The sequence below is a fragment of the Coregonus clupeaformis genome, chromosome 3 (genome assembly GCF_020615455.1).
Source record: "Coregonus clupeaformis isolate EN_2021a chromosome 3, ASM2061545v1, whole genome shotgun sequence".
In the NCBI taxonomy this organism is placed as follows: domain Eukaryota; kingdom Metazoa; phylum Chordata; class Actinopteri; order Salmoniformes; family Salmonidae; genus Coregonus; species Coregonus clupeaformis.
The window spans coordinates 6,276,366-6,294,811 of NC_059194.1; the positions used below are offsets into that span (position 1 = coordinate 6,276,366).

The 18,446-nt window shown below is 43.8% G+C and overlaps 2 protein-coding genes across 2 annotated transcripts; both read left to right on the forward strand.

Moving 5' to 3' along the window:
• The first annotated feature begins 1,633 nt into the window (after nucleotides 1–1,633).
• On the forward strand, nucleotides 1,634–6,743 carry LOC121545996 (protein Wnt-8a-like). Its single transcript, XM_041856956.2, has 7 exons — nucleotides 1,634–1,931; nucleotides 3,931–4,064; nucleotides 4,204–4,237; nucleotides 4,500–4,635; nucleotides 4,857–4,982; nucleotides 5,226–5,368; nucleotides 5,664–6,743. Exons 1-7 carry the CDS (start codon nucleotides 1,911–1,913, stop codon nucleotides 6,237–6,239), a joined length of 1,170 nt encoding a protein of 389 aa, XP_041712890.2. The 5' UTR covers nucleotides 1,634–1,910; the 3' UTR covers nucleotides 6,240–6,743.
• Nucleotides 6,744–7,165: 422 nt separating this feature from the next.
• LOC121545985 (protein Wnt-8-like) lies at nucleotides 7,166–9,735 on the forward strand. Its single transcript, XM_041856947.1, has 6 exons — nucleotides 7,166–7,264; nucleotides 7,372–7,405; nucleotides 7,724–7,862; nucleotides 8,386–8,511; nucleotides 8,620–8,762; nucleotides 8,953–9,735. Exons 1-6 carry the CDS (start codon nucleotides 7,194–7,196, stop codon nucleotides 9,508–9,510), a joined length of 1,071 nt encoding a protein of 356 aa, XP_041712881.1. The 5' UTR covers nucleotides 7,166–7,193; the 3' UTR covers nucleotides 9,511–9,735.
• The last annotated feature ends 8,711 nt before the right edge of the window (nucleotides 9,736–18,446 follow it).

Here is an 18,446-nt window from a genome sequence, read left to right on the forward strand (position 1 = left end):
TCTCTTCGCTCTCTCCTTGCCACTTTCCACACAGACCTAGCCCCACCCCCCGTATTTGTTGTTGCTTGACCACAAGACACTTATGTTCAGTCTGCGTGGTCAATGCAGCGCATGCAACAATGTTGATGACAATGATGCTGTTTTCACTTTGCTTCTTAATATAAATCCACAAGTGTTCTATAATTACACTATTAGTTTGTGTTTCTTACATCTGCAAACAGCCAGTTTGTCTTTTCTTAACAAGTTGGGCCTAAATCTTGTTAGCCGCTAATGCTAATCGCTAGTTAGCTAGCTAGCTAATAAACATACAGAGTCAGAGCAAACGTAATTAGCTATACAGCCTGATAATACCAGTGACAGTGTCTTCTAAATCAAAGAGGAATACGCAAAGCATGAATATGTTAGCTACATGAAGTAGCTAAGAGAAAACATTAAATGTAGCCAAAGATTATAGGGTCCCCTAGGAAACACTTTAGTTCCTACCCTGTCACAATAACTCCTCCCTGGCATTTTTATTCGTTGTCATGTCAAACAACACTGTATTCAAAGTGACCACTATTACAGTATATTCTAACTATAGAATTAGAATAATAATTCTATTTCCAACAGTTCACCCAAGTGTTTTTCTCTAAATCACAAGTCAAATCGCAATTGCAACATTTGGTTAAATATACAAATGATTTTAAATTAGTGCAGGAAATGCAGACATTTCTGAAAATGCTGAAAATTATTATCTACTCATAAAGCAAATGTAGAACTTTTATTAATCAAAAAATACTGTAAAATACTGTCATACCGTCCATTTTTCCCCCCATGCCGTGACATGATATTTTGGCCATATCACACAGCCTTAGTTGTGCATCATTAGTTGTTCTCTTGTTATGTCTGTCACTGATAGTCACTCAATTAGCCATGTCAGCTAACAATTGGTAGATTGGTAGTTAGCTGGCTAGACTATCTAACCTTGTAATAATCATGACCTAATACTGACCATGCCCAGGGGCCTTGACCTCCAGGGGGCCCCCATTTATTTTGTTAGTCATTCTCACTCAGATCATATAAGCATGGCATAAGTCATTAAGAAATGTGTAGACTTGCAGGAAATTAGCTTTAAAGAAGGGGGCCACTAAAATGTTTTGCCAAGGAGGTGGCAAACGATTAAGTGCACTACGTTTAACCAAAGCCCTATGGCTATGGTTACTAGTGTTGGGCCAGTAACCAAAAGGTTGCTGGTTTGATTCCCTGAGCTGACTAAGTGAATAACCCTTGAGCAAGGCACTTAAACCTAATTGTTCCAGTATGTCTGTTAAGATGTAGGTGTGCCCTCCCCCCACCACCAAATCTCGCTTAGGGCACCCAAAAGGCTAGAGCCACCTCTGGCTAATGTGTAATAGTTTGTGAGGCAGGCTCTCTTTTGAACTACCTGGGTCGCTGGCGTCGCCAGTCCTGCCACGTCTAGCCTCTCACCTCCTGCTCCCTTTATCAGTTTTATGACTCCGCTTATCACACCCTGCACCATAAATATAGCCTAGCCTAGGCAACTTGAGGTGAATAACAGCTGCGTAAATCGCCAATCACCACACCATGGACGCGCCTAATGAGTCTGAAACGTCAGTTAGAACAATTTAATTAAAACGCGTTTTACATGTTTATCTTAATCTGTGATGCGGGTCGATGTCCAGTGCTTTGAACCAGTCCGTTGGATAATACACATCACTCAATCAACGTGTACTGACTGTAGTGTAGGTAGTGTATTGTATATTAGCCCCAGAAAATCCCCAATGTCCCACTACTATTATTTTATATTCCTGTTTGTATGCAATCAATGTAAAGCCTGTCTGTCTGTGTGAGCCATCCGCACTGACCCTGATCATTAGCGACAGCTGAGTGAGTCCTGAGAGGAAGACAACATGGAATACCTGTGCGAAAAGGTGAGCACATTACTGGGCTATATTAGCCTACTTATTTGATATCATTTTAAGTTATCAACATGCGATGCCCCTTTTGAGTTGTAGTGATGATTTATCAACTTGTAATGAATTTAAATAATAGCCTATCGACTCATTCACGATCAATATTGATTGATTTATTTCGCAATGAGCTTCTGTTTGTGTTTTGATTAAGTTTCGATGTTTATATAGGCTTGTAGCATCAATGTAAAATAACGCCCAGATTGATGGACTATTGTTTTACAGGTTGTTATGAACCCATAAAGCCAGTAGCGGCAAAGCCTATTTGTAGGTGTCTACAGACAGAAATGGGTTGAGATCAGCCATCAAAGATAATCGTTTAATCGCCTTTTATTTTTCTCGGCTAGGTGTGGGAAATGTAGCTTTCAGCTACAGTGGAACGGCCAAGTGGCCGATATCTAATTAGTCCGGATTATCGTCACCTGCGCGCGCCTATATTGTCCTACAAAGACGTTGCTATTGTCTGACCGTGGAGTGAGAAGTTGTTTTAGGGGATTTTGAGTGACTTATAGAGGATTTAACATGCCCCAGTGATCTGATTGAAATGGAAACTATAGGCTAGGCCAATGGTAATCAATAGTGATCACAGGTTAGGCTAATCTTTCTCATATCAAATCCGATATGAATGTGAATTAGGCCTAATAGAAACTGGCAGATGATGACCGGTGATTTGAAATAAGACAAAACTGCATCAAATCATGTCAGTGAATATCAAGTTTACCCATCATTCAGACACTCATGGCAAATTTGTTAACATATATTTAATTTAGAGGATTGAAATGAATTTTTTGTTTGTTTCAACAGTAGGCCTAGGCTATTTAAAATATAGAGTATTGTCAAAAATATTGCATTTCTTACAAATGGCCTACATTGTCTCTCTCATTTCGTTTTACATCCCCATCCTCTCCTTAAATTCCAGACTATTTTCACACCGACTTCGTTCCCATGGAATCGGCTATTATCTTATTATCGCGGCGGTGCCAATGTCGCCGATGTGTGAGGCTTTATTTACATGACTCTTAGCGAACGGTGCTGAATGAATTTATGACTTTGTAGTCACCCAGTCCCTCCCGAGACCGCAGTGTTATTTCCCCAAGAACAGAGCTCCTACCAGGTCAGACAGACAGACGGACAGGGCGGGAGACTCCCTAGGGGATGAAGTCAGTATAGGGGACACACACATATTCAGTCTGATTATAAATACTATGTATTATTGCTAAATAAATATATTATGTCATATTATGACATCTAATAAGTTGGTATAGAGAAAAGGCCTACCCTGAAGAGCCAAGTGTATGCATGTGGGGACAATATACTCTGTGTAGGCCGATTGTAGTGTATTTTGAATGGAAATATAGGCTATGTTCCTACACAATATATCCGTGTATATCCAGGTAAAAGACAGCGACTAAAATGCACACATTTAAATGTTGCGCCAACAACCATATAGTGTTGTTTGGGATGTGTATCCATGCAAGGGCCCATTTCACATCCAGAAATGGCTGCACGTTTAGGCTACACAACCTCGTTGAATGTGTATTGTAGGCCTATAGATCCGAACCCAATATAGTTAATACTAATCATGCTACTATACTACTACAACTAATAATAATAATCAACTCTGCAATTTAGCACTTGATACACTTATTCGTGGGAAAAGTCTATAAAGAGTTACCCCTGGGAAATGGAATGAATGGATGGATGGATGGATGGGGGCTGTTAAAACTGTGTCTGTGCTGAAGCTTTGAAGTGCAGTTATGCACCGACGTGTTTCCTATGTCTCTATATAACACGGCATTCAATGACATGGTTGGCGCATTTTCACAGTGAAACGTTACCAACAGAACAAATCTGTCAATCAAACACAACGACACTATAAATGTCTTTACGGTCCAGTCACAGAGCTCAGTTGCATCTAGCCTACTCTTTCTCTCTCTCTTTCTCTGACCGCCCGCCTCAGTATTTACGCTTGGGATACTCCACGGAGGCCGTTGTTTTGGACGCAGAAGACTCATTAGCTGCCATGGGACCGTGCCAACTGCTGACATCACTGGTCCTGTCCATGTGTTGTCATGTTCTGTACGCTACCGCATGGTAGGCTTTTTACCTGTTGTCGTTGGCATTTCATCAGTTATGCCACGACCAGTTATATAGGCAATGGGGTGGGAAAAATCAGTTTACACGATGGCACTATTACCATGTCTTGACTGTGTTTGGTTTCTGTTTTCCATAGGTCGGTGAATAACTTCCTGATGACTGGACCAAAGGTAACGGATCTTTATTTACTTATTGGGCTCGTGCACTTAGACTGCTTGGTTAAAATAGCCCTTAGGGATTCAGGTACAAAAGGAATATCACGTTGCAAATGTTTTCGCTGCAACTTAACGGGAAATGTGTTTTCTAATAAAAACAAAAGAATAGCTCAAACAAGGATGCCAAGCTGGAAAACACATTAAATGTTTGGTCCAATACTTATAACGAACGAGAACCTGTGATTTACACTGTCTCTGTATCCGTGTGCCCCTCCAGGCCTATCTGACGTATGCCAGTAGCGTGCAGGTGGGCGCGCAGAGCGGGATTCAGGAATGCAAACACCAGTTCGCGTGGGACAGGTGGAACTGCCCGGAGAGCGCGCTCCAACTGTCAACTCATGGACTGCGCAGTGGTGAGAATAGATTTATACTTACCAGGCAGCGCTCTATAGGCTGCCTAATCCCTCGAAATAAAAACTTTCCAATGGCAAATAGACTAGGCTTGTAGTGAGTCGGTCTAAGGAAATTACACATAGCAATTTACAAGAGTCTGATATTTACCAATGTCATCACACTGACCGTGTGTGTTAACTTTAACCATAACATTGACAACCATGATCTCTTTAAATTCCAGCCTCAAGAGAGACGTCTTTCGTCCACGCCATCAGTGCTGCAGGGGTGATGTACACTCTCACCAAGAACTGTAGTATGGGGGATTTTGATAACTGTGGATGTGATGACTCCAATATTGGACAGATAGGTGAGTTTATATACCATTACCATCTGACTTTATAACATTGAGTGTAGCAACCTATTTGAATTATGTGACCATGTATTATATTCTCAAATAACAGAATTGCACACATTTACACCATTACGCACAGAACCAAAAATGGGCAGAATTACACATAGAAGACATCACTGAAATTCTACAGAAGTAAGGGCAGTAATACTTGGACATGGACATACTTACATAGACTAACCCTGCCGTATCTCTCTCCAGGTGGTAGGGGTTGGATCTGGGGGGGCTGCAGTGATAACGTGAAATTTGGGGAGAAGATGTCCAAACAGTTTGTGGACGCGCTGGAGAACGGCCACGACTCACGCGCAGCTGTGAACCTGCACAACAATGAAGCTGGTAGACTGGTGAGTGACAGATCTCATACAAGCTATACTGCCGGTGGTGATCTCATACAGGCTATACTGCCGGTGGTAGGCCTATATGTGTTTACTGTTTGTTTAAATTATGTTATTTCCTTGGAATGTTTTGTACATTTGCGGGCAGATGTCATCTGTTTGGACTGGATAACTATTTTGGTTATCATTTGGATTCGTTGTTGTGGAGTTTTCGTTATTTTCAGCCTATCAGATCGAACATACATTTACAAATGAACTGGTGTGAGGTATTATTGAATACATAACTGACTGAAGCTCTCTCTAGGCGATCAAGGCGACCATGAAGCGAGCCTGTAAGTGCCACGGCGTCTCTGGGAGCTGCTCCGTCCAGACCTGTTGGATGCAGTTGTCTGACTTCAGAGACATCGGCAACTACCTCAAAGTCAAACACGACCAGGCGCAAAAACTGGAGATGGACAAGAGGCGGATGAGGTCCGGGAACAGCGCCGACAACAGGGGCGCCATCGCGGACGCTTTCAGCAGCATCGCCCGGACAGAGCTCATTTACCTGGAGGAATCTCCAGACTACTGTACCAAGAACAAGAGCCTGGGGCTCCAGGGCACCGAGGGGAGGGAGTGTCTGCAGGGGGAAAATAACCTCTCCCAGTGGGAGAGGAGGAGTTGCCGCCGGCTGTGCCATGAGTGCGGCCTGAGGGTGGAGGAGAGGCGGATTGAGATAGTCAGCAGCTGTAACTGTAAATTCCACTGGTGCTGCACGGTCAAGTGCGAGCGGTGCACGCAGGTCGTGACCAAATACTACTGCGCGCGCAGGGACAGGGGGCGCAGGCCTCAGAAGGGCACGAGGAAAAGTGGGAGAAGGCACCGCGTGCAGCGCAGTTGATTTGCGCCTGCACAGACTGTGGCTATCTATGCATGAGGATAATTATGAAGGGGACAGTTTATTTTCATATTCGTTATTTAAACATGTTTTATTAGTTAATTTAATCCATATTCATCTGTCTGGGATTGTATGAATTGTATGATGTTACCCAAATATTTGACACGTGATTTCTCCTGTAACTTGTTCATGATCAACATGTATTCTCATCCATTCCACATCGGGTGACAGACTATTTCCACTTTTGTCCCTTATTTAAAATGCACTTTATAGGCTCTAACATTTTGACAATCCAATAGATTTATGATATGTTCTAAAAAAATAATAATAATCATTCCTGTGATAAATGTGTATTTATCATCACAATGTTATTTTGTTCATGCTCGTTTAAGTTTACTTGTCACTTTGGGGGTGTATGCAGATAAATATAGTTGTCTAAATGGGTTAGAGGCCTGTGTGTAAATTCGGTTTGTCAATTTTTTTATATAAATTATGAAATTGTTTTAAGTGTCATTATCACGTTATGTTTTATTTTTGTACTGGGAATTGCATATTAAATATTTGAATCTTATTTCGAGTCCTGTTCTGAATTTACATCCTGTGCCGACGAAGTTTGTTGCTTTTAATGTTCTGATTCGGCAGTCTGTTTTTGTTTATTGGTGGTGTTGAGGGCGAGGTCTCCACGGGAGGCCGGGATCATCTCATTAATCTGGCCGCTGGTGTCATCGCCTGAGGGAAGAAAATAAACTGTCTTGTCCTGACACCCTTTGAAGTTCTCAATAGGCGTTTCCTCCAGTCTTATGTGGCCATTGTCCAATCAGCATCCTCGGAACACCGAGACAAAGGACAAGGTACCCATTTGTTTCTGATTCCTTCTCTTAAATTAAAGGCGAAAGCTGCGTGTCCTCATCACATGCCCAGATCTCTCCCTTAGGGTTGGAGGTAAAAACACTCACAATGGTCTTCTGTTCGTTCCTTTGTCTCCTGGTACTTTTCCTTCTCCACAACACTCTTATTGGACATGCCTGGTAAGACCCCACTTCTAAACACATTTGATTTATAACGTCTTTAGTTTTCATTTAGCTAGTGTCTCGGTTTTAAAAGGTTGTTTCAGGCTATATTTTCTCTCTTTTAGGGCCGTGAACAATTTTCTTATGACTGGACCCAAGGTAAGATTTTTATTCGAATTGTTTGCTTTATAAGTAACCTTAGGGAAAACAAGTGTTCCAAACTATTATGCAAAGATTCCCAAAAGGTACTCCTGGCATCATGAGTGCACAAAACATTTGTCTATTTCAATAGGATCGTTTCAGTAGTGCGTAATGATGGACGAATGCATAACCTGCTTTAATAGCATTTTTCATCACAACTCAATGCGTATTCAATAGTAGAAAGGTATTCATCTCATCCAAATGTCACTTGGATTATTCTTTTTTAGTTTTGAGGATATTCAATTGTGGATTTAACATGCTCTCTCTTATCTCCAGGCCTATCTGACGTATGCCAGTAGCGTGCAAGTGGGCGCTCAGAGCGGGATCCAGGAATGTAAACACCAGTTTGCGTGGGACAGGTGGAACTGCCCGGAGAGCGCGCTCCAACTGTCTACTCACAAAGGCCTTCGCTGCGGTAGAATGTCTCAGAATACATAGCCTACTGTAGCATTTACGTCTGAGAATGCAAGTCTCTGTTGCCTATGTTACAAACAGAGCTTTGATACCCAATGAGTAAAATCTAATGCATAGAATGTAATATGTATGCGAGTTGTGAAGCCCTAACGCCTTGATTACATCTACAGTGTTCATGCGTTTTGGTTCACCAGAAGTACATTAATTTCCAACGGAACGCTGCGGTTGCCTTGCAGCACTGCGTTGCAGAGGCAGTTGCAGTGCGTTCTGTGTGGTGCATACATTGGATAAATCGAACGTATGCGTTGATGGCTTGACAGAAATGGTAGCAGAAGGTAAATGTTGAACTTCTGTTGCACACATATCCAGATTATGCAGCGAACCATTTTACACAATGACGCCGTAGGTGTGTTCGAGGCTATGGCTACACCATGCATACCATTAATTTATATTTACCTGACATTGTGTAAAAGTGAAATATTTGAATACATATTTATATGTTCGATGTCTATCTATTCCTGTAGCCACGAGTGAGACCTCTTTTGTGCACGCGATCAGCGCAGCTGGTGTGATGTACACACTGACCCGCAACTGTAGCCTCGGGGACCTGGACAACTGCGGCTGTGATGGCTCGAGAAACGGTCAAATCGGTAACACACACAACAATGAGAGAGTAGACCTGAATAAGAAAGTGATAATATTCTTGCATCCTGCTATGTGTGCCCATACTCATGTTTTTGCTTGTCTCCTGTCCCCAGGGGGGCGTGGGTGGTTGTGGGGTGGCTGCAGCGATAACTTGGACTTTGGGGAAAGGATGTCAAAACAGTACGTGGACGCGCTTGAGACGGGCCAGGACTCACGGGCGGCTGTCAACCTTCATAACAACGAGGCGGGTAGACTGGTGAGTTATTTCGTTCCAGACTCCTGCATGGAGAGCTATGGCATTACGCATGGGTTGACCATGGTATTACCCATTAGTTAATCTTATTATTACACATGAATTGGCCATGTTATGACGCATTGGTTGTGTGCTTTCATTCAATCACACTTTTTAGTTATTACCCACTATAACCCCTGTGTCTGTTGAGCAGGCGGTGAAGGCCACCATGAAGCGCATCTGCAGGTGCCACGGTATGTCTGAAAGTTGCTCCGTTCAGACCTGCTGGATGCAGTTGTCTGATTTCAGAGACATCGGCAACTACCTCAAAATCAAACACGACCAGGCGCAGAAACTGGAGATGGACAAGAGGCGGATGAGGTCGGGGAACAGCGCCGACAACAGGGGCGCCATTGCGGACGCGTTCAGCAGCATCGCCCAGACGGAGCTCATTTACCTGGAGGAATCTCCGGACTACTGCGGTCAGAACGTCAGCCTGGGCCTTCACGGTACTGAGGGCAGGGAGTGTCTGCATCACGGCGAGGGCTTGAACCAGTGGCAGAAGAGGAGCTGCCGCAGACTGTGCCATGAGTGCGGCCTGAGGGTGGAGGAGAGGAGGACTGAGATAGTCAGCAGCTGTAACTGTAAGTTCCAATGGTGCTGCACGGTCAAGTGTGAGAACTGCTCTCAAGTGATGGTCAAACACGTGTGTGCCAGAAGAGAGGGAGGCCACGGACACAACTACAGAAGGAGATACCGAGGACCTAAATGATTGAAAAGAGACAGGGCTATAGCGTTATTCTATGCAAACTATTATGATGGCAAATGTAAAATCATGAGCATATGTGTGTCAGCTTATTTCGAATCTATCTTTATTCACAAAGACTGTCCTCCACTCCACGTGATTATGTGAAACGTTGTTCTGCACTTTCCCACCTCACCTGACCACGTTTGTCTTATTGTAGGCCTATATGGATGTAAATTATATATTTATGTATGTGAGTCATTGGATATATTTAATAAACAAATATAAAATATACTTGGTTGTTTTTGCTTCTCAATAATTATTTATGGGACTACATACAAATCTTCTGATGAATAAACAGTTAAGAAACATTTATTTTTGCTCAATGACTGCATTTTTATCCTTCTGCATAACAAATTAGGACAACATGAAATTCACTTAGTAAAATAATAGGTGAATAGGAAGGCAGCGGTGAATACATTAGAAGGGGTTGTGTAGCTCAGTTGGTAGAGCATGGCGTTTGCAACGCCAGGGTTGTGGGTTCGATTCCCACGGGGGGGGCAGTATGAAAATGTATGCACTCACTAACTGTAAGTCGCTCTGGATAAGAGCGTCTGCTGAATGACTAAAATGTAAAGTAAATTATTACCATGTAGCCGTTCACACCTCGACCAAGGCTCAACTTCAGCGTTGATTTAACCGCACTTTGATATGATGGCATGTTTAAGGATTGGAATGAGGATCAAGCCTTTTGAAGGAAACTGAAAGGAAGCCTCTTTACCGGTATGTTTATATGTGTTTGCCATGGTAATCCGGGACACTGCTGTGACCGTGTACTTTGTCACACTTGAAAAGCCAGTGCAACTGCATCACAATAAATCAAAGCGGAACGCTACATTGTAAAGACAAGACTATGGGAAGGAATGCATCTCAACATATTTTTTTAATTGTAGCCAATTATGAAAGATTGCCTGTCAGCATTTTGCGTAACGTAGCCAAATGTGTAATGAAGTAATCTTCACTTAAAAGCTGCACTCCATCTTTTGGATAGTATGAACGCTAGTCTGCTACAAAAAGTGGAAGGTAGTTATCGCCGACGTGTTTCAGGAACATTTCAATTTTACCTAATGAAATTATTGGAAGGACATTGTTTGGATTGGCTATGAGCATACTACTATGATGCGTTCTATTTGTTGCAATGATTTTCTGTGCCACTAAAGTAAATCTAACGGTTTTCAGAGGATAGAGAGAGAGCATTACCAGGAGAAAGCAAGCATAATACTATTCCATTGTCTCTCTCCTCTCTCCTGTAGATCACTCATTCATCCCCTCCACCCTCCCCTGTTTCTCCCTCTCTGCTGGACATGCCATAAACCTGCCACTGGGTTCCTGATCAGTGGCTGATGTCAAGGATATTACCCCACCCAGGGGTCTGCCTCAGAGAGGAGAGGAGAGGGAGAGAGAGTGGGACAGGGAGGGGCAGTGTAGTTGTGGAGAGGGAGGTCTGGCTGATGAGAGGGAGAGAGAGTGGGACAGGGAGGGGCAGTGTAGTTGTGGAGAGGGAGGTCTGGCTGATGAGAGGGAGAGAGAGTGGGACAGGGAGGGGCAGTGTAGTTGTGGAGAGGGAGGTCTGGCTGTGGGAGGTGAAGAGGGGGAGAGGAGATGTAGGCTATACCCTGTGTTTTGTGCATCATGTGACATAGCAAGATTGTATCCTGTATTTTAAGCCTTATCCAGAAATAGGAATTACACCAAAAATGTAATGAATTGTCTGAGGTGGTGCTGGACCATCTGACATCTCTGTGTGACATCTGTGACACGTTGTGACACAGAGAAGACCTGCTGAGGCCCTGCGAGTCAACCAACCAACACACCTTAACACTGTTCTCTAGAGGCCCTGAGGGTCAACCAACACACTGTAGCACTGTTCTCTAGAGGCCCTGAGGGTCAACCAACACACCGTAACACTGTTCTCTAGAGGCCCTGAGGGTCAACCAACCAACACACAGTAACACTGTTCTCTAGAGGCCCTGAGGGTCAACCAACCAACACACCGTAACACTGTTCTCTAGAGGCCCTGGGGGTCAACCAACACACCGTAACACTGTTCTCTAGAGGCCCTGGGGGTCAACCAACCAACATACTGCAACACTGTTCTCTAGAGGCCCTGAGAGTCAACCAACCAACATACTGTAGCACTGTTCTCTAGAGATCCTGAGGGTCAACCAACATACTGTAGCACTGTTCTCTAGAGGCCCTGGGGGTCAACCAACCAACACACTGTAACACTGTTCTTTAGTGGCCCTGGGGGTCAACCAACCAACACACAGTAACACTGTTCTTTAGAGGCCCTGAGGGTCAACCAACCAACATACTGTAACACTGTTCTCTAGAGGCCCTGAGGGTCAACCAACCAACATACTGTAGCACTGTTCTCTAGAGGCCCTGAGGGTCAACCAACCAACACACTGTAACACTGTTCTTTAGTGGCCCTGGGGGTCAACCAACCAACACACAGTAACACTGTTCTTTAGAGGCCCTGAGGGTCAACCAACCAACATACTGTAACACTGTTCTCTAGAGGCCCTGAGGGTCAACCAACCAACATACTGTAGCACTGTTCTCTAGAGGCCCTGAGGGTCAACCAACCAACATACTGTAACACTGTTCTCTAGAGGCCCTGGGGGTCAACCAACACACTGTAACACTGTTCTCTAGAGGCCCTGAGGGTCAACCAACCAACACACTAACACTGTTCTCTAGAGGCCCTGAGGGTCAACCAACCAACATACTGTAACACTGTTCTCTAGAGGCCCTGAGGGTCAACCAACCAACACATTGTAACACTGTTCTTTAGAGGCCCTGGGGGTCAACCAACACACTGTAACACTGTTCTCTAGAGGCCCTGGGGGTCAACCAACACACTGTAACACTGTTCTCTAGAGGCCCTGAGGGTCAACCAACCAACATACTGTAGCACTGTTCTCTAGAGACCCTGGGGGTCAACCAACCAACACACTGTAACACTGTTCTCTAGAGGCCCTGAGGGTCAACCAACCAACACATTGTAACACTGTTCTTTAGAGGCCCTGGGGGTCAACCAACACACTGTAACACTGTTCTCTAGAGGCCCTGGGGGTCAACCAACACACTGTAACACTGTTCTTTAGAGGCCCTGGGGGTCAACCAACCAACACACTGTACCACTGTTCTCTAGAGGCCCTGAGGGTCAAACAACCAACACACTGTAACACTGTTCTTTAGAGGCCCTGGGGGTCAACCAACCAACACACTGTACCACTGTTCTCTAGAGGCCCTGAGGGTCAACCAACCAACACACTGTAACACTGTTCTCTAGAGGCCCTGGGGGTCAACCAACCAACACACTTTAGCACTGTTCTCTAGAGACCCTGGGGGTCAACCAACACACTGTTACACTGTTCTCTAGAGGCCCTGGGGGTCAACCAACACACTGTAACACTGTTCTCTAGAGGCCCACATAGGTTTCACACACCTTATTTCCTATATAGTGCACTACTTTTAACCAGAGATGGGCCCTGGTTAAATGCAGTTCATGGTATGGGTAATAGGGTGCCATTCAGCAGCAGCCTCTGTGTGAAGGAATGTCTCTCAATATGGTGGAGCCTGGAGGATGGGGGGCAGCCTTTGTTAGGACCCCCCAGGGGTACGGCTGTATTCATACCCAGACAGCCCTGCATGCCTGGGGGTTCACTGATCAGCCTTCCCCCCTCTATCCCCTCCTCTCTCACCTTGGTGTGACATACCAGACTCAGCAGTGGGCTGCATGTTGGGCTGGCTATCTGTGCCATCACAACAGTCTGCAGGCTTGGTCCCTGTAGATAGAAATGCAGTAAAATAGATATTCCAATTTAAATACTATGATCCAAGTGGGACATTCGGCCACCATATTGGAGTGTGAAGAATATAATGTGGGGTTTAGAGCTACATTCATCTGTTATTTTATTTCTATGCGTTTGGTTTTCAAACACAGGCAAATCAAATCAAATCAAACAGGCTGATTAAGACATGAAATACTGGAAACAGGCTGAATAAGACATGAAACACAGGAAACAGGCTGAATAAGACATCAAATATTGGAAACAGGCTGAATAAGACATCATTGGAGCCATAGCCTGCGTTTAGACAGTCAGCCCAATTCTGAACTTTTTCCCACTAATTGGTCTTTTGACCAATCACATCAGATCTTTTCACACCTTATCTTTTTCAGAGCTCATCCGATTGGTTAAAAATATCACAATTGGACTGCCTGTCTAAACGCAGCCATAGAGACTCAGGACACAATCACATATCTAATAATCACTGTTGCTGGGCAGATATTAAACTCAACTTACTATATAGTAATAGAGGCACAAACTGTCTTTCTGTCCCTAAACAATCTTACAAGAGGAGGGTACAATGAGAGTGAGACTAGCAACTGTAGCTAGGTCTCTGTGTTCGATGACACATATTAGTCTGAAATGTAATGTTAGATCTAAGCAGGCTGAGTTACTACACATAGCACCCAGTCTGATGCAGAAGGAGAGGACCATATGATAAAGGACCAGATCAGAGTCAATTATAATGACCTTAGACCTGGTTTACGACATATTGATATTACAGATGATCTTCTATAACCCTTAAAGTCACATGGTAGTTATACATTTAGCCACTCATCATCAGCTTCTAAGTATAGAGAAGGCCCGTCTATAGGCCTACACAGTGAAGCAGGCTAGCTCTTGGTTTGCGTCCCAAATGGCACCCTATTCGCTATATAGTGCACTACTTCGACCAGGGCCGATAGAGGGCCATTTGGGACGCACTCCCTCTCCTCTTCTTCCTCTGTGGCCTATAAAACTTACTATTTTGACTGCCTGTGACAGGATAGGCAGGGGGTGACAAACTGAAGTCCACACTGCCTCCTCCACTGAACTCACATTTACAGAGCCACCAGAGAGGCCTGTAGAAACAGTACCATTGCCAGTTAACTAATGCTAAGTATTTATCTATCCACTTATATGGCTAACAGGATGAGCATGGTGTAGCAGCTAAGGACTAACACAAGACTAACAAGGGGAGACTTACTGTTAACTCCCGTCCACATTCACTGAGGTGGATCTGATTCCCTTGTGTGGATTGTCTAGGAGGAAAGCCCTGGAACTTACTCACACTTGAGAAAAGCCTTGGACTTTACTAAAAACTGTGGATCTTACTAAGAGAAGAGCCTTGGACTTTACCAACAGAAGAGCCTTGGACTTTACCAACAGAAGAGCCTTGGACTTTACCAACAAAAGAGCCTTGGACTTTACCAACAAAAGAGCCTTGGACTTTACCAACAAAAGAGCCTTGGACTTTACCAACAAAAGAGCCTTAGACTTTACCAACAAAAGAGCCTTGGACTTTAACAACAAAAGAGCCTTGGACTTTACCAACAGAAGAGCCTTGGACTTTACCAACAGAAGAGCCTTGGACTTTACCAACAGAAGAGCCTTGGACTTTACCAACAAAAGAGCCTTGGACTTTACCAACAAAAGAGCCTTGGACTTTACCAACAAAAGAGCCTTGGACTTTACCAACAAAAGAGCCTTGGACTTTACCAACAGAAGAGCCTTGGACTTTACCAACAGAAGAGCCTTGGACTTTATCAACAGAAGAGCCTTGGACTTTACCAACAGAAGAGCCTTGGACTTTAGCAACAGAAGAGCCTTAGATCAAGGAGAAGAGATTTGGACTCAAGGCTTACGAAGACTCGAGGAAAGCTTTGGACAGAAGACGAAGATGACAATGTATGGTCTGTGTTCTTCTGTAGATAATGCATCTCTTAACATCAGTGGTTCATCAGAATTACAATTCCCATCTTTCTTTTTATTTTGGTTTAGAACTGAATTGCCCATATGAGTGCCAGCAGTTAATATGAGACAGATCAGGGCCTGTATGATGCCTCTCAGAGTAGGACTGCTGATCTAGGACCAGTTTCTCCCGGTCCATTCATTATAATCTAAAAGCCAAAACTGGTCCTGGATCAGCACTCAGGCACTTTATGAATACAGACCCAGCTCATTTGCATGCATTATGAAATTGAGTGTGAGCTCTGTCCTGATGTGTGACGTTCTCAGCTGAGGCTGTCCAGTTGTGACAAAGTGGTGATGAAGACCAGCACAACTGGGGCATGCTTTCTGGTAAGAGTGTGTGTGTCAGTGTTATAGTACTCGAGACCGGTCTCGAGACCATATATTGAGTATCTCGGTCTTGTCTCGGTGTCGGATACATTTGTATAACAAACCAAACAGATGCCTCACATGTCCTCAACTGGCAGCTTCATTAAATAGTACCCGCAAAACACCAGTCTCAACGTCAACAGTGAAGAGGTGACTCTGGGATGCTGACCTTCTAGGCAGAGTTGCAAAGAAAAAGCCATATCTCAGACTGGCCAATAAAAATAAACGATTAAGATGGACAAAAGAACACATACACTGGACCTTTTCTTTGCAACTCTGCCTAGAAAGTCACATCCCGTAGACGCCTCTTCACTGTTGACGTTGAGACTGGTGTTTTTGCGGGTACTATTTAATGAAGCTGCCAGTTGAGGACCTGTGAGGCATCTGTTTCTCAAACTAGACATTCTAATGTATCTGTCCTCTTGCTCAGTTATGCACCGGGGCCTCCCACTCCTCTTTCTATTCTGGTTAGAGCCAGTTTGCGCTGTTCTGTGAAGGGAGTAGTACACAGCGTTGTACGAGATCTTCAGTTTCTTGGCAATTTCTCGCACGGAATAGCTTTCATTTCTCAGAACAAGAATAGACTGACGAGTTTCAGAAGAAAGTTATTTGTTTCTGGCCATTTTGAGCCTGTAATCGAACCCACAATTGCTGATGCTCCAGATACTCAACTAGTCTCAAGAGTGCCAGTTTTATTGCTTCTTTAATCAGCACAACAGTTTTCAGCTGTGCTAACATAATTGCAAAAGGGTTTTCTAATGATCAATTAGCCTTTTAAAATGATAAACTTGGATTAGCAAACACAACGTGCCATTGGAACACAGGACTGATGGTTGCTGATAATGGGCCTCTGTACGCCAATGTAGATATTCCATTAAAAATCTGCCGTTTCCAGCTACAATAGCCATTTACAACATTAACAATGTCTACATTGTATTTCTGATCAATTTGATGTTATTTTAATGGACCAAAAAATTGATTTTCTTTCAAAAACAAGGACATTTCTAAGTGACCCCAAACTTTTGAACGGTAGTGTATGTAGCAAGCTAAAAACACGGAGCCTAACGTTAGCTAGATAGCTAGCTGCTAGCAGGATGTCATGTCATGCCATTGGAGGAGTGGGTGAGTGAATTACTTTTTCCCCTCATATTGTTTTTCGGTGGCTTTACACAGCTAGAGATGCAGCTGTCATTTGGTTAGCTAGCAAGAACTTGAATGACTGTTATCCAGTTAGCATACAGTGGGGGAAAAAAAGTATTTAGTCAGCCACCAATTGTGCAAGTTCTCCCACTTAAAAAGATGAGAGAGACCTGTAATTTTCATCATAGGGACACGTCAACTATGACAGACAAATTGAGAAAAAAAATCCAGAAAATCACATTGTAGGATTTTAAATGAATTTATTTGCAAATTATGGTGGAAAATAAGTATTTGGTCACCTACAAACAAGCAAGATTTCTGGCTCTCACAGACCTGTAACTTCTTCTTTAAGAGGCTTCTCTGTCCTCCACTCGTTACCTGTATTAATGGCACCTGTTTGAACTTGTTATCAGTATAAAAGACACCTGTCCACAACCTCAAACAGTCACACTCCAAACTCCACTATGGCCAAGACCAAAGAGCTGTCAAAGGACACCAGAAACAAAATTGTAGACCTGCACCAGGCTGGGAAGACTGAATCTGCAATAGGTAAGCAGCTTGGTTTGAAGAAATCAACTATGGGAGCAATTATTAGGAAATGGAAGACATACAAGACCACTGATCATCTCCCTCGATCTGGGGCTCCACGCAAGATCTCACCCCGTGAGGGTCAAAATGATCACAAGAACGGTGAGCAAAAATCCCCGAACCACACGGGGGGACCTAGTGAATGACCTGCAGAGAGCTGGGACCAAAGTAACAAAGCCTACCATCAGTAACACACTACGCCGCCAGGGACTCAAATCCTGCAGTGCCAGACGTGTCCCCCTGCTTAAGCCAGTACATGTCCAGGCCCGTCTGAAGTTTGCTAGAGTGCATTTGGATGATCCAGAAGAGGATTGGGAGAATGTCATATGGTCAGATGAAACCAAAATAGAACGTTTTGGTAAAAACTCAACTCGTCGTGTTTGGAGGACAAAGAATGCTGAGTTGCATCCAAAGAACACCATACCTACTGTGAAGCATGGGGGTGGAAACATCATGCTTTGGGGCTGTTTTTCTGCAAAGGGACCAGGACGACTGATCCGTGTAAAGGAAAGAATGAATGGGGCCATGTATCGTGAGATTTTGAGTGAAACCTCCTTCCATCAGCAAGGGCATTGAAGATGAAACGTGGCTGGGTCTTTCAGCATGACAAACACACCGCCCGGGCAACGAAGGAGTGGCTTCGTAAGAAGCATTTCAAGGTCCTGGAGTGGCCTAGCCAGTCTCCAGATCTCAACCCCATAGAAAATATTTGGAGGGAGTTGAAAGTCCGTGTTGCCCAGCGACAGCCCCAAAACATCACTGCTCTAGAGGAGATCTGCATGGAGGAATGGGCCAAAATACCAGCAACAGTGTGTGAAAACCTTGTGAAGACTTACAGAAATCGTTTGACCTGTGTCATTGCCAACAAAAGGGTATATAACAAAGTATTGAGACTTTTGTTATTGACCAAATACTTATTTTCCACCATAATTTGCAAATAAATTCATATTATAAAAAATCCTACAATATGATTTTCTGGATTTTTTTCCCTCATTTTGT

Bases quoted from the DNA above. Each gene is read 5' to 3' on its own strand.
- LOC121545996 (XM_041856956.2), top strand. From the start codon at position 1,911: ATGGAATACCTGTGCGAAAAG. The intron at 4,636-4,856 runs GTGAGAATAGAT...TTTAAATTCCAG, and splicing joins AACTCATGGACTGCGCAGTG to CCTCAAGAGAGACGTCTTTC. The intron at 4,983-5,225 runs GTGAGTTTATAT...ATCTCTCTCCAG, and splicing joins CTCCAATATTGGACAGATAG to GTGGTAGGGGTTGGATCTGG.
- LOC121545985 (XM_041856947.1), top strand. From the start codon at position 7,194: ATGGTCTTCTGTTCGTTCCTTTGTCTCCTGGTACTTTTCCTTCTCCAC. The intron at 7,265-7,371 runs GTAAGACCCCAC...TCTCTCTTTTAG, and splicing joins ACTCTTATTGGACATGCCTG to GGCCGTGAACAATTTTCTTA. The intron at 8,763-8,952 runs GTGAGTTATTTC...TCTGTTGAGCAG, and splicing joins ACAACGAGGCGGGTAGACTG to GCGGTGAAGGCCACCATGAA.